General features: G+C 45.0%; 1 protein-coding gene across 5 annotated transcripts in view; it reads left to right on the top strand.

Moving 5' to 3' along the window:
* Nucleotides 1-16,098, top strand: part of BCL2L12 (BCL2 like 12) — a 513,616-nt gene that overhangs the window by 225,317 nt on the left and 272,201 nt on the right. For all 5 annotated transcript variants that reach the window (XM_069605212.1, XM_069605219.1, XM_069605217.1 and 2 more), the window contains one exon: nucleotides 2,289-2,468. In XM_069605212.1, coding sequence (XP_069461313.1) covers nucleotides 2,302-2,468 — 167 coding nt within the window. In that variant the 5' untranslated portion in view covers nucleotides 2,289-2,301. The remainder of the gene's footprint in view (nucleotides 1-2,288; nucleotides 2,469-16,098) is intronic.

Genomic DNA, 16,098 nt, shown 5'->3' on the forward strand with positions numbered 1-16,098 from the left:
AGCTACCGCTCTGCTGGGACTGGTGGCCTGCACTTGAGTGCCATTGCTGCGTGTTCCTCATTTAAAATGGTTAGCTCTTCTTGCATGAATTATAGAGCCTGGCAGGGTTGCTCATGGTTGAATATACCTGGATGAATTGAGATGTTGCTGAACTTTTTAAAAACCTGGCTAAATATTTGTGGTTGGTTTTTACCCTTTCCAGTAGTGCTCCATCAGCCTTGGATGGTTGAGCCTTAGTGTGGTTTTAAGTTTGTGACCTGCAGGGCAAACCCCCACACACATCTGTACATAATATAATTTACACACATGCAAACAAGCTATCGTAATGGTTTGCATTGAAACATTCAACACTTCTGAATGTGAGTTTTCTTGAAGACCTAACTAAAATGTGTACAAGTGTATGTGTTGGCCACGATGGGCACGATTTGTAGCTAGGCTACTGCTTACCGGCTACTTGTTAATGGCACATTCTAGTTTGACACGAGCAGAAGTGGTATTGGTCAACTAACTGCCATTAAAGCTCGCTATCCGAGATGTACTGGTTATTTTATGCCTGCCCTCTTAGTTAGCAATGTAACGACTGGCCTAGCCCTCTGCATAAGGGCAATACTACTACTACTAAGCATTCCACCCATTGAGGGCAGAATGGCCTATTTAAAACCAGTATATCCAGAGGTGAAACCTGGGATATTTTGAAACCGGGTGTATGCCAGTCATTAAAAGCCCCAATCCACTCTCTTTCTTCCAAGAAGCTGTCATTATTCTAATCGTTTCATTATAATTGCTGCCTCCAGAGAAACAGGAAATGGGCGTGGTAAATTAATGTGTAACTAAAGATGGCCGTGATCGGTTTATCGCAGCTCCTGCTGCGTGCACTTGTGAAACAGTTATGAGCTCTTCGTTGGCAGCGGGTAAGCCCGTTTCCCAGGTTTCACTGGGCCTGACCAAGGTATCTTGGATAGCGGCTGGATTTAGCCGCTGGATTCATTCAGTGGAGACGTGAAGTGGGGCAAGGCCCTCAACACCACCGTAGCTCAATGATGGGCAGCGGATTCCAGTTTGCGTGGCAGTTTTGTTACAGTAGCTACCAGTGTGTAGATGTCTATGTGGAACTTAAGGTGTGTCAATGATCAAAAAGCGAGGGCTGTTTTGGCAGATTGTTGCATTTAAACAAGCACTGGCTTTAGGAAGTAATATTCTTTTTTTATTCTATGTTTTGGGGGGGGGGAGCCTTCGCTTAATAAATTCTTCCATGAAAATGTGCATTCCCATAGCTTCTAGTTGAGCATATATTCTTTATTTTTTTTTCCTTCTAGGTGGAAGATGTGCTGACCTTGTTAGTGTTAAGTAATTGCATGGGATGGCACGTTGGAGTATACCTTTCATGTGTACTAGTAATTTAAACATGCATTGCAATTATGCATTTAACAGACCCGTCCAGATGGAATTGCTCATTTGGACGAATAAACATTTCAAGGCATCCAGGCTCCAAGCTGTCTTGCTCTCCTCTGCATGAAACCTACAGTAATCTGGGGCCTTATGTTTCACCCACATCTCCGCTCCATACATGATACCAGGTAGCGCTAGAATATCTGGGACTTAACCAGCCTGTCCTTGTCACAAATCTTTCCATGCAAAGGATTCCAAGGTTGAACACATCCAAATGATTCCTCAGCACAACACCTACCGCTAAGAAGCAGCTATCCTGCAACAACCACACCAGCTGCACACACATCCGGTGCACTCACGTTCTTTCTCTCTCTTTCTCTCTCTTTCTCTCTCTTTCTCTCTCTTTCTCTCTCTCTCTTTCTCTCTCTTTCTCTCTCTTTCTCTCTCTTTCTCTTTCTTTCTCTCTCTTTCTCTCTCTTTCTTTCTCTCTCTTTCTCTCTCTCTGACTGGAACTGCAGTTCCCGAGGGCGTTCAACCTACCAGAGCTTTGAGGTCATACCAATGATATATAAATGCCAAGTAACCTAACTCTACCTTAGCAGGCCTACTGGTCATATGAGCCCTGGTCTTCTGTCCCTCCTCCACAGCTACCTTACTGATCAGCAAATGTAGGATCTATCAAATCTTGTAGCCTTGAACATATAGAGAGATCTCGGAAACTAATCAGCCCGGCTCTCTCAGGCATGCTGCCATTTAGGTAAGAGGAGACTAAGTCCCAAATATTCGGTCAGTTTCAGGCACGCTCATATATGTACACAAGGCATAGCAAAAGATTGTACAAGTGAACAGATGTTGTGGGTGGTTTATCTTTCTTAACCCATTGTTCTTTCATTTCACAGCCCCTAGTATAGGATGGACGCCTCTAAGCAGCAACCGGCCCCTGTAATGAATCGTACAAGAATAAAGGAGGAAACCAAGCTTGTCCTGGAAGCGTTCCTGAAGCGTTCACTGAGTCAAGAAGGGCCCAGCGTTGGTCATGTAGGACGGGTCTACCACGATCATACAAAATACAGTTCTAGGTAATTGAAAGCAACAATACCACTTTTTTCTGGCCGGGTGGGTCTGTCTTAATGGAAACCTGCCAAGAACAGGGTAAGGGGAAATGCGAGTTGTGATAGCTCTCGAGCAGGATGTTCGGGTAAGTGAGCCTCTGTATGCCATGTTTTGTACTTTGCTCCTTGGTAGGGTATTTTGATTTTGGAGTCCTGTCTGTGACGAGAGTTCAGAAAGCCCACCTTGGATGAACAGGGGGGACATCCCTTAGGTTTAGCCTGGACCTCCCAAAAGGTTTGGTAGAAATAGAGTAGCCAGGCATAGTCTAGGAGGGATGGGGGCTGTAGTGAGGCACACAGAACACAGAACATACACTTGGTTCAAGGGAACACTTACACACCAGAAGTTATATAAAAAATAAGCATTTATTTGATATACACTAAAGCGTACAATTTAAGGTAAGTGCTATCACACAGTAGTATTAAACGCAGAATATTTGCAATATCCAAAAGATACCGAATATGTTGGAACATTTGTATGGTAAGACAAAAGTAGTAGAAACGTCTGAAACAAGTGTGCAATCTTTAGACCAACTTGTATAACTTTAGTTAACTCCTGCTTGACCAATCTTAAGTCCAACCCTATTTTAGGTAAGTCTCACAGAGTCATTGTGGACACTGGGGCTTCAGTATCCAAGGGCTGAGGAAGAAAAAGCAGGTAACAGCAGACAAGGCAGAGTCCTTGAAGATTTGAGTATCAGTAGGTTTCTTTGGGTAAAGAGCACAAAGGGTTGTCCACCACACGTAGCTCAATGTGGGGATGCAAGTAACCGCTTAACTGCAACCCTCTGAAGCACAGGAACAACAAAGCAGGACCCACGTAAGTATTAGGCGCTGAACAGTAACTTGTAAGTGAAGAAGCATGTACAGCAGACCCTGGTTCAGGATTCTTGGCGACTGAAGAAAAGAACTTGCAATGGATCTGGGGGTTGCTCTTGAGTCGTTGGATGCCCAGCACAAGATCGTTGACCTACTCACCAAGGCACGTAGAAAAAGGTTCAAGTAACAAAGTCATCATGAACAGTGCTTTAAAAAGTACAGCCACCATTTTAGGCAAATGGTACGCTGCCTTCCAGATGAAATTGTAACAGTAACTGCAAGTTACTGTTAAAGTTAGAATAGGGAGAAGATGTTTCCCCAGAGCACTCCACTTAAGCTGGGGTATACTGATCTCGCAAAATAAACTGCAGGTGTGTGATGAATCGAATAGTCATTACTGATTTCCCGGCAGTAACCTCCCATGTGGCCAGGGGATGGCAGCCGCTGCCTGATCCTGACCTTGGGGGGTGGGGGGAGGAGAGGGGCAATATGAGTCTGGACCACATGGGAGGAGATGGCCTCCAGGGAGATATCATGACTCCATCGAGAGAGACCTGGTATCCCCCATTTTCCCTTGAGAATAACCTCTCCATGGCAGAAACCCACATGGCTTCTTTCAATTTTTCCTTCCCTTTTTCCATAAAGAAAGGGAAAAACCTGTGAGCCAACCAACCTTGCCAATCTGATGGAATCATCGTTTTCAATTCTACTTATCAGTTTGTTGGAAATTACTTGCCAGCAAAACCTTTCTAAAGTGCTCATCCAAATTCTACAAGTAAATCATTTACAATGGACTTTCAGCAAATACTGAGATTGAAGAAGAGGAAGGATCGAGCAATATGTAACAAGAGAACTTAGTGCCAGGGAAATGTAAGCATCCCGAACCAAGAATGTGAGACAGCTGCTGTAGCGTTGCAATGGGTGAAGTGTCACACATCTCTCTGGACAGAGCAGAGGGTCGAGATGCAGAGCAGAGGGTCGAGATGGACCCAGGCGGCATACCACCGGAGGAAGAAGGAACTGCTGAGCCAAGGGACGCTGCAAGGACGCCAGGCGCCGACAAAGAACTCCTGGCCATTCGTTCGCATAAGGTGAAGAGCTGTATTCCGCTTACCCGAGCCGAGGGAACAGCATGCGTGTCGAGTGGAAGCCGCAGAGATCTGACAAGCAAAGGAAAGCGGACCGTAAGAGAGAAGTGGAAGAGAATCCTTTACCGGCTGACCGTGAGAGAAGAATCCTATGCCTATAGAAACCCGTGAGTCCTCCTGAGAGCAAAAGGATCACCGGAGCCTTTCGGCAAACATGCCAAGGGCAAATAAATGAAAGTTCCTTATTTGAGAAAGGGCAGAAAAATGGATATGGAAAGAAAAGTAAACCTAAGGCTCAAAATAACTCTTAGTAATGTGTAAATGTACACAGTGGCAATATGAAAAAAGCTACATTATCTTATACCCTATGCTAGCAGCTTTTAGAGCGGGCAGAAAACCTGAATAAGCAGAAGTCCTGGCAGGGGAGTATATATAGCAGGCAGCTGAAAAGGATTGTATTGAACCAGGTTTATGTGGAAGTGTTGCACTTGGCCAAAAGACGCCCACATAACTGATCTGGAGAGAAACTACAATTGTGTAGTCAAACAGTTGTGTGCAAGTGTTATACTTGGCCAAGAAGGGCCCAAAGAACTGTTGTGGACAAACCTCAAGAATCCAAGGGAAGGGAACTACGCTCTGGAACCAAGAACTTCATCCTTGAAGAAACTTAAGTCGTTTTCCTTTATGCACACTTTTTCAAATCATTTAAGGTTGAAGACCAGTCCCTTTTTCACATTAGTCAAGTTTGTATTGTGAGGGTCAGAATAGAACTTTGGACACAGGAAGGTTTTGGTTTTGACATCCTGAGACGGACAGAACATTAGTTTTTTGATTAGGTAGGGGAATTCCTCTAAGAGCAGGGTCAGAGAGGCCTTTCACCAACCCTTTTATTTTAATAGGGCTTTAACCAAAAACATGGCATGCTTGTGTCAGTCTTTCATTCCTGACTATTCACAGGTGGGACAAAAGGGTGCCCCCCCCAGCCCTGCTAACATGTGTTAACACAGGTAAAATTAAAAAGGAAAGCTGAACGAGCTCCCAGCAACGCTGCAGTAATTAAATGTAGATGCCAGAAAATATGGAGGAAAGTATATATCCATGGAAAAAGTACCAAAAGAGGTGAAAAGGGTTCCCAAGGGTGGAGTAAAATGAGTGAGTGGGGAAAGCTGTTCCCACTCACTCAGGGGAATAAGTCAAATAATCCAATATTCCAGCAGAAATGCTATCTTTTTAAAAATCAGCATCAATCAGGAAAGTCCTAATAACTTCAGAGCCATTGCCAATTTTAGCTGTTTAGCTAAACTGGCAGATAAAGCCACCTTCAGTCACCTTATGAGCTTAGTTGAAGACCAAGACATTCTGGATGCAGCACACGCTGATTTCAGGGCTGGTCACAGCACAGAATCCATTCTTCGTTCCACCTGGGACAAGCTGAAAGTTAACAAAGACCTGATTAAGGCCTCTGCTCTTATAATACTCGACAGCATTTGACCTGGTTGACCATTCTCCGCCAACTCCTTTTTGATTGTGATATCGGAGTGAGACCCCTTGACTGGTTAATGCTGTTTCTAACTGACTGATCACAATGCATCTATTTAGATCGCTACCACTCCGAGTTAAAAACATTCTTCTGGTCTAACCCAGGATTGCTCACTCTGCTTTACTCTTCATATCTACCTCTGCTGCCTCCCAACATCCCAAGATTCTTCAATTTCTCCTGCTATACTTTTATGCAGAAGATACACAACTAATCCTTCAAATATAGAGACATTTGACTCCCTGTTTGATATTGTTTGATCTCCCTCTCTCCCGGGGTCCCTTACGTCTGTTGAAACAAGGCGAGACAGCAGACACGAGGTTGTATTCCCAAAGCTAGGTTTTATTGCAAAGCAACTAGTCTCAGTTGGCCAACTCGGTCTCACGCCCCGCGACGTGTATCTCTAGACCTTGAGGGATGCAAGAGAAGTGAATTACGTACATCAGTTACATATACAAAATGCATATCATACAATCAGCTATGACATCTTTAACACCCCCCTTATTGGGTTTCTTTGAACTCGGTGTGATGATGGACACTTCCGACAATTATGACGCCTTCAAATATCTATTCTAGTAACAATATGCAATTTGCAAGTGCGGAGGCATCTTTTAGTTGAACAGAACACAGTGCTTCTGTTCTTGGAAGCGAGCTACATACGGGGGAAGAGTTGCATTCCAGACCTTGCTATCTATGAGGTGCTATTCGTGTCCTGGGAGCCGACAAGCTCCAACAGGGCTCAGTAAAGGGGGACCGTAAGAAGAGCATAATTCAAGCCTTTAGCTGCTTTATTCTACCATATAACGAGACTGGCTGGCCGCTGCGAAATGATTAAATGTCCTGCAGCTCTGCTTCAGGGCTACATTCGGGAGGGAGCCGGGCATTCTTCCTGGCGCTGCCTACGTTGTGTTTCAACAAACTCTTGTTATCCTCGCGGCCTTGTCCTTTCACGTGCAGACAACGTTTTACAGTCCAGCAGTGCAAGCAGAAAATGTACTGCGAAGCAATAAGAACAGAAAGCAATGAGCAATGGTTAGAAAACAAAATGGTGATTCTTGTTACATCAAAATGGCCGTTCATTGGCAAACTCGGAAACCTATATGTCTGTCATATCGTGCATGAGACGGTTGGCCCACGGCCACCAAAATATGTTTGCCGTCCCAAATGAGGTGTATCCATTTTTCTAGACTGACGCTCTCTCGCTCTCTCTAATCATTGCTGTTCGCCTATTAAGTTTTAACCAATCTTATGACTACCTCCTCTGCTTGACAGTTGACCAACTGCCCACCATTAGCTTCCACCCTCACATTCAACTTAGTTACTGCAAATAATAATAATTTTCCTTTGAATATATAACACCTGATGAGCCTTCTCCCTCGTAGCTTTCCTTCTCATGTCTATGATAAAGCAAACACTGAGGTGATGGTTGGACGGTTTACAATTAATCTGAAACCTCTGGCAATTTCTCTGGGCAACCCTCCAGACTATTGTTCTTCACCTGCCAAGCCATTACAGAAAGAGGAAAGACCATATGCAAATCAACATTTGTCCCAACCTTCAATGGGGCAGTCCAGCCCGAACTACTAGGTCACATCCCTTCTGCACGAGACCACAAGCCGTGCCAGAGGTTAAAATTTAATTTGAAACCTTCCAGCCATTGGCCTAGAGACCCAAGCTACTCCTCATGGATGAGGCCCAACAAGGCTGAACCATTTTTGGTGATGCTTGTGGCCTTCTGCAAAAGAGATGTGACCAATCAGTTGGACTGCTTCTTTTGGGGTGGGACCAAGCCTGATTTGCACATGGTCTTTCCCCTTTTGAAATGGCTTAGCAGGCGAAGGACGATGGTCTGGATGAATTCTAAACCTGCCAGCCATCACCTCTTTTGTTTTGTGATAATCCATGTGTTTTATTTTTCACATAGGGCATGTAGACTGACACACCCGTGCTTCATTAAATACATAATTTGCTGCTTGCACTTTAGTTTCGATAATGTCAGTCGATTAGGATGACCCTATTGGTTTTGGCTACTACACGTCTGCTTTACTACTATTCTTTGATGCCCTGTATTCATGGTTGGTTGACCTTCATCCAAAGGAATGGAAAGACACAATCTCCCCTTTCACTAAATACATTTACCTACCTTGACTCATCTACATTGTCGCTTGCTTAAGTAACTGACTTCCCTTTCACAAGCTATCACACTCAGCTATGCACCCCTAAGTAATGCTCTCTAACAAAACGTGGATAAAACCCCCTATTGCAAAAGAATGGCGACATGGTGGTTGAAATTATGAAAGAACGGTTCCTGGGTTGGGACGGCCCAGGCATTTGGAAGGACCTCATGTGAACAACTCGCATGTTATAAATTCAATTTGTATGTGTACTTCAAATATTGTACACGTGTTTCGATATTTAGTTCTTTGTACAAACCAGGAGAGCATCAGCATATTTTCCATAAAAAGGATGTTTATTTCAAAGACACAGGCTCTCTTAAAGGTCCAATCTGTCCGTTGACCATCTTCGGTGACCAAGTTCTACAGAAAAATCTAAACAAATGCAACTTGTAACTAAATCCAATTATATCTTTTTTTTATATCTCAACTCTGTTTGAACAGAATGCATTAAATGTACCTGCCTGTTGCATCCTTATTTGCACAAGTAAAGACTTGCATTCAGATTTCTAGCAAGCCATGCTGGCTTATTTTCTTCGGCTCTGTCTTAAAACCCTAAAATCTTCCTTCCAACCCTAGGGTACAAGTGTGTTTGTCAATTTGATTGTGAATAACCAACCCAAACACAATTTCAAAAATGCTGCATTTCTATGTCATGTTTAGTGACTAATGGATTTAAATGTATAGAAACGTTCATACCTCCTCCTGTTTGGCATGGTGTCCTTCAGCAATTTGTGGGACTTCTCTACACATGTCCTGTAATGGACATTATTGTGATTAGCTTACTGCAATATTGGCTGTCTAATTTGCCTTCTTGGTTATGCTCTTACCTACAGAAAGCCTTCTGAAACGCTGTCCGGCACACACAGATTGCTGCAAAAGCAGCTCGCTGGTGCCGGCATGGCTATATTTTTGAAAATGGCGCCGGCAGACGATTACTGGTCACCATACTGGTGATGCCGCTGCATGCCAGCTGCCATTTTCGTGATTATTCAATTGCCCGTGCGGGCCTCCACACTTGTCGTTAGAATGGTGGTGCCATGTTGAATTATGTACATATTCTACCCAAATGCAGGATACTTGAGGTGCATCTTGTATCTAAATGTTATATCAACAATTCTATAATTTCCCATCAAGTTCAGGAATAACTCGGGTACATTCTGGGTGCATGACTGTAAATCTCATCAAAGTTCACATTTTTCACTCCAGTACAGATGTATATCAATGAGTGCATTTTCATGTCATAATTGTCATTTCTGATGCTTGTCAATCTGCTTAGAATCACATGCTGTGCATATAGCCCGACATCTAGTGGTAATCGCAGAGTATTGCATCTTTCTTTTGTGGATCGAAAGGGGACGTCGACATGGGCATGCCTGTAACACTATCCATAAAGTGACGTGTAGTGTACCCAAAATCCCTCACGTGGCGAGGTCCCTCAGATTGTGTTTTTTCCGCCAAACTAGGTGGTCGCCTTAAGCAGAGCTGGTAAAAGATATACTGCAAATTCATAACTTCTTTGCGACGATCGATGGTTGTTTAGTCTTCGACATACATCTTCGTCAGCTACTTGTGGACGCCGAAGACTGTTTTCAGACTGGTGCATCGATTGACGCTGTCGACTCCGGCCAGGCCTATACAGTAGGGAGAGTGGGGTCCCAGGGGTTGATTCTCTGAGAATGCATTTCCTTTTCCCCCCATTTCTTTCTCTGGTCCGGCTTCTGCCCTTTTCCTCTACCATGGAGAGGACTCATTTAAATTTTGCCTATCCTGTAACTGCAAATACCCGTGGAAAGACACATTGCAAGTGCAACAAGTGTCTCCCTCATGACCACGACAAGCAATCCTGAAAGTCTTGTAAGCTTTTCCGTCCAAAGACGCAAAAAGACGGGCAAACGAAGCGGTGGGCGGCCTACGCCATGCAGGTCGAATGTGGTTCCCGCGTCGGCGCCGTTGCCACAACTGACGAGGATTCTAGCAGCAGCCGTGGCTCTGATGTGGCGGCCATAGACCTTTCCGCAGAACTGTCCCATTCCCAATTGCCTCTCCCTGGCCCTGACGAGCAGGCCGCCGGTACTGCTATGGCGAGATCAGACCCTAGCGACGGGCACACCCGCACCACGTAAGGTAAGGCACATAACCCCACACGCTCCCTCGATGGATACGTCGAGGAAGCATCTGATGTCAACATTTTCGATGGCGCCTACCGATCCTCCTGATCGGCTGCCCTCCTTGCATCCGTCGTCTTGACATGCGTCCGGACATACCACCCATAAGGTTGTCTCTTAAAAAAAAACACGAGCAGTGACGCACCGTCTAAGAGCACGTCAGCCCCAAACATTTTGGTGGAGCCGAAGACCTCAATGGCACCTACAGGTGTGTCAATCTCTCCATAATGCACCAGAGCTACGCGAGTCTCGCAAACATTATTTCTCGTCGAGTGGAGTATTCAGAATGGTCCCAGCCCCTCTTTAAGACTTCGACTGATAAGGCCCCCTCCTTCTTAGGACCCTTTTTCACCTGGAGAGCCCCCTGGCCCCTCCGGACACCTCCGGGTCATCCCCATGGACCAGAATAAGGTTTGAGAGCTGTCTGGACAAACTGTCACAGTTCGTAGACTTCTGACACATTTTTCACCCCTAAGAGACCTACGGAGGAGGATTCCTGCCATAGTTTATGAAAGGTGCAAAAACTCTCCAGCCAAACTCCACAGGAAGATGTTTTAGAATTCTCTCAACCTATGAGGATGCCGATGACCAGCAAGACAATCCTTTTGGTCAGGATAGACCTGACCAATGCCCAGATTAGGGCCGAGATCAGCCTGTAGAGGAAGCACCTTGGCTTTCTCCCACTCCAACTCCTGACCCAGACACCATTTGTCTGGATCCTCCCGCCTCGCCTCCAGAGAGGTAAGCTTCACCTATTGATGATCGGATGGCTTGTAATGCAATTCTCAAATGGGCTGCTGACCATTTCCAAATTGCCACGCAGGAAGCTGTACAAGACACTGACTTTGTAGAGGACATCCTAAAGGGGGAAAAAACCACAAGTCGGGCAATCCCACTGCTAAATTGCATCAAAAAGCGCATCGCACCTTCTTTGCTGTCCCCTTCACTTACACAGGCCGTCAACCCTCGGGTTGAAAAGCTGTTTCGCCCCTCTCCTTCTGACCCGTTGTATATCCAGGGACATGCCACTCCAGACTCCTGGTTGTCGCTACTACCAGGAAGAGGGCCGGAGTACCGTTGTCTACTGCAGAAGCGCCACCCGACAAAGACTGCAAAAAGTTGTACGCCCTCTGCAAACGCATCACCACGTCAGCAGCATATTGGACAAGAATTGCTAATAATACTATACTGCTTGCGAGTTAGTGATGTGCAGTGGAACCTACTTCAGGAGGGTCTCCAAGAAGTCCCAGAACGGGTACGATCACGCCTACTGGCGATTTGTCTTGGAAGGGAAACGGGTAATCCACAACATTCTAAAGAAATGAAGCAGAGATGATGGGGTGGACCGTGGCCCAGTGTACTCTTCTCAAAAGGCACTCCTGGCTCAAGAACTCGGGGTTTAAGCCAGAAACCCAGGCATCCCTAATAAACCGGTGGAAGACACAAATTTGTTTGTAAAAGCTGTGAATGATGCCTTCAAGACCGCGAAAAGAGTACAAGACTCTGTCTCTCAATCAGATCACTGCTAGACCTTATCAGCAAAGGGGAGGCAACTCTAGTCGTTCCTTTCGCGGCCAGTCTTTTTCCCGTTCTCCACACAACCAGTATGGCACAGGATGTACACCATGATCCTCCGGACAAGGTGCAGCTGGCACCAGCCAATACCAGCAGAGGGGACAGCAAAGAGGCAAAGGAGGGGTAGAAACTCCACCCCAAGAGGCTCCCTGGCCCCGGCTCAGAAATGACTTGCCAGTCTTGGTCCCCTCCCATGCATCCCCGGTTGGGGGACGTTTAACATCTTTTCTTCACGCATGGGTGGGGGTCACTTCAGACCAATGGGTGCGCAAGACCGTCGCCCACGGTTATTGTATCGGGTTCCACCGGCCATCTAGATACCATCCACCAAGATCCAGATGCCTATCGCCAGCACACCTGCAGATTCTGCTGGAAGAGGTGCAGATTCTTCAGGAAAAGGGCACTATAGAGGTCGTCTCCAATCAGGTAAACAAGGGTATTTATTCAGTGTACTTCCTTGTACCCAAAAAGGATCTCACCATGCGCCCTGTTTAGACTTGTGCCCAGCGAACAAATTTGTCGAGCCACAAAAGTTCAGAATGGCAGCATTGCAGGAAGTAATCCCACTTTTAACACAAGGGGATTACATGGCAACATTGGATATGAAAGATGAATATTTTCATATTTCAATGTTTGTTTATTGATTTGTAGGGCGCACCAAACCCTTAGGTAACTGGGCGCAACAGAATACAAAGGATACTTATAGCTTAGTTACATAGTATAGACAGGTATGGTAGGGTACATACATTGTATAATCGGGTGGTCAAGTGAAGTTCATATATACATGATTAGAGTCAGAATAAGATACAATAAGGAGCTAGGTATAAAGGTACGAAGCAGACGTAGGTTCCGAGGCTTTTGCTAGTAGTTTAGTCATAATGGTTGTTTGATCGTAGCCAGTTAAGGGTGTTAAGTCTGAAGCTATAGTAGGACTGATCTATTCTGAGATCAAGTGGGAGTGTATTCCAGTGCTGGGCAGCATTTACCGGAAAACGGTTTCTCCTGTTTCCTTAAATTCTTTTTTTTTTTTTTAACCTTTTTTTAACCTGAATCTAGGTATTTGTAAACAGTGGGAGTTGGCCGCTCTAGAGGGGCGGGTTGATGTTCTTCTGACTCAACTTTCCATGAGATGGGGTGGGGCTGCGTTATTCAGACATTTGAATGTTAAACTATTTTGAGAAGGATCCTATCACTGATTTTAAGCTAGTGATGATCTCTTCTCGTATTAGACACATGTTCTCTGGTCGGTAGGTTCAAGGCCATTCTAAGGGCATTATTTTGCAGTGTCTGGATTTTGTTAGTGATGTATTTATTGGCTTCCAGATATAGGGCGCTGCAATAGTTGAGTTTTAGAGAATGGTGCATTTGCTAAGATAATGCAGCTAGCTTGTGTTAGGAATGGGCTGCATGATCTAATACGTTTACAGGTATGGACGGTAGATGAGGCCAGAGAGTTTACCTGTTTTCTCAATGTTAAGGTAAAGGTAGAGTCAATGCAAAAGCCTAGCGTTGTCACTTCTTTGGCTACTGTAATTATGTTGCCATTGATGTTGAAGGCGGAGTAATTGGTGTCAAGTTTTTTTTTTTTTTTTTTTTTTTAGTTTTTTTTTTTTTTTTTTTAGATTGGTGGCAAAGCCAAGAATCGGGATCTCTGTTTTATCGTCATTCAGGCAGAGGCCAGGAGTTGCCATCCATGCCTGAATGAGGATGTATATTTCATTTACCAAGGTCATATCCGAGTTGAAATTGCCCGAAAGGGGAATGAGGATCTGGGTGTCGTTTGTGTAGGTGACGCCCAGTCTGTCCAATTTGTCAAATAGGGGCTTGGTAAATATATTATACATAGTCGTTGAGACACAAGACCCTTGTGGAACGCCACAAGTTGTCTGTATAGGGCCTGCCGAGGTGTAGAAAACTCGCATAGTTCTGTTGTGTCGGAATGACTGGATCCAGACTATGGCTTCGCTAAGGAAGTGGGCAGCCGATGCTGGGTGTTTGCATAAAACTGCATGGTCCACCAAGTCAAAGGCTGCCGACAAATCAAGGAGGAGCAACATGGCAGTGTTTCCTTTGTCATTGAGCTCGTCAATTTGTGCCTTAAGGTCAATTAAGGCCGTCTCTGTACCATGTTGTGGTCTGAATCCGGATTGGTGGGAGCCCAAGAGCTGGCTAGTCTCAAGATGGTTCTGAATTTGAAGATGGGCTACTCTATTATCTTGAGGAGCAAGGGGACCGTAGTAATGGGCCTATAGTTAGTAGGGATGGAAGGGTCTAGCGTTTGTTTCTTGAGAAGAGGTAAAACCCAGGACTCTTTTGTTGCTTGGGACAGTATTGGATGAAAATGAGGCATTAATTAGTTTAGAGATGAAAGGGGCTAAATCTCTTGCAGCATCCTTAATTATTTGGGCAGGGCAATTGTCACCTTTGCAATTAGAGGGCTTCAGGGATGTGATCATTTTTTTCAGTTTCTTGAATGGATACTTGGGTAAATTTAAATGGTGCTGGACCAGGTAGGGCTGGTAGTTGGCGTCTCAGTAGAAGGGGGGGGGGGGGTGGGGGAGTGGCTTGTTTGTCCTCCGGATCATTGAATCCTAGGTTAGTCGCCCAGAATGAGTAATTGAGGAGTCTTTGGTATTATTTGTTAGGAGGCTAGATAGGTCCTCTTCAAATGTGCTGATGGATCCTGGTGGCCTATATATTAGGTATATAGTTAAGGTGTGGCAGTGCAATATGGGCAATTTGGTGGTAAGTAGTTCAAATGATTTTAGTGGGGGTAGAGTTGAAAGTCTTAGGGCGAGGTTGGCTTTAGCTATAATGGCTAAACCACCTCCTCTGGCATTACATCTGTCCATTCTGATTAGCTATACTTGATGAGTATCAATTAATGTGAGGGTTGGGCCCGCTACCTCATGCAGCCAGGGTTCCGTAATGGCTAGGAAGACTAGGTCATCAGAAGTTATGTCGGCTATTTCTGTGGCATGGGCCACTACAGATCTGGCATTAATCGGCGCTCCAGATACTGTGGTTGTGTTGGGTAGTCTCCGTGGTTCCATAGAGGTTAGTGTATGTTTCGGTTTAGCACATGGTGTCATTACTATGGGGCTTGCTCAGGATACAAGCTATTTTGTTTGTAGCTAGAGCAGGGATTTAGGTACTTGTTACTATTAGTTCTAGGCTCATAAAGGTCGGAGAGTCTAGCTTGAAGCCTAGTGTTTGTCAGGTTTGGGACAAGGTACATGCTTAGTTTGGGACATAGTTAATTAAATAATAGGTAAGGTGAACAGCAGCAGAAAGGACACCAGAGCCTTTCTGGCGAGCATTGTTTGTAAGTAGGTGTGGCAGTATAGTACAGTCTGGGGGGGCTAGTGACTCAGTGTGTAATCACTGAGGGTATGCAGGGTATGCTAATCAGACCTATGTAGGGCAGTTGTAGCTTGAAGTAGGCTAGTTCCGACATCGATGTAGCAAATGCAAATTTTAAGTAGGCTAGTCCGATATGGCCGTTGTAGATCAGAAATAGGCGGGTGCAGAGCTAGTTCTAGTATAGAGTGGTCACGGTTAGCATATATTCGAGTACATATTGTGCTAGTTTAAAGTAGGCTAGTCCAACAGAGGTGTACTTTATTCAAAGCGGTTCGGTGTGGGCTATACAGCAGTGTAATTTCTAGGTAAGCATATGCAGGCTAATCAGACAGTGTACATATAATAGAGGAACAATAGCGAATCATACATAGGAACACTTAGGCAGAGTGGGTTGGCCTAGCAATGATAAAATAGTACTGGGAGAGTCCATACAGTTAGCTAGTCCTTTGTAGAAAGTTCCTGCTGCACGTTTAATGCAGCCAAGGTGAACTGTGCAGCTAGTGTAATGGGTACACCCTGGTCAAGTTGGGAGTGTTCAGGTTATAGTCGTTTAGGTCTGGTGCAACGGGTACATGCTGCTACTTTAACGTGCCGTGTTGGGGGGGGGGGGCTTGCTAATCTTAGCAGGTGGTCCTTATATAGTTATAACATGAACAAACAATAAGTATGGATTTAATGCTATTTTTACAAAGGTAGCGGGCGCCCCTCTCTCGCAAGAACAGACATGATAACCTGTTCAGTGGTTATTAACCACTTGAGAGTTCGCAGCCACTGCTTTTACTCACTGTGCCTTTCACAGATGGGAAATATCCATTTGCATATCAGTCTTTGTCCTGCCCAGGGGCAGTCCAGCACCAAAATACAATGGCAATT

This window comes from Ambystoma mexicanum, chromosome 1p, assembly GCF_040938575.1.
Source record: "Ambystoma mexicanum isolate Mex_15411 chromosome 1p, UKY_AmexF1_1, whole genome shotgun sequence".
In the NCBI taxonomy this organism is placed as follows: Eukaryota; Metazoa; Chordata; class Amphibia; order Caudata; family Ambystomatidae; genus Ambystoma; species Ambystoma mexicanum.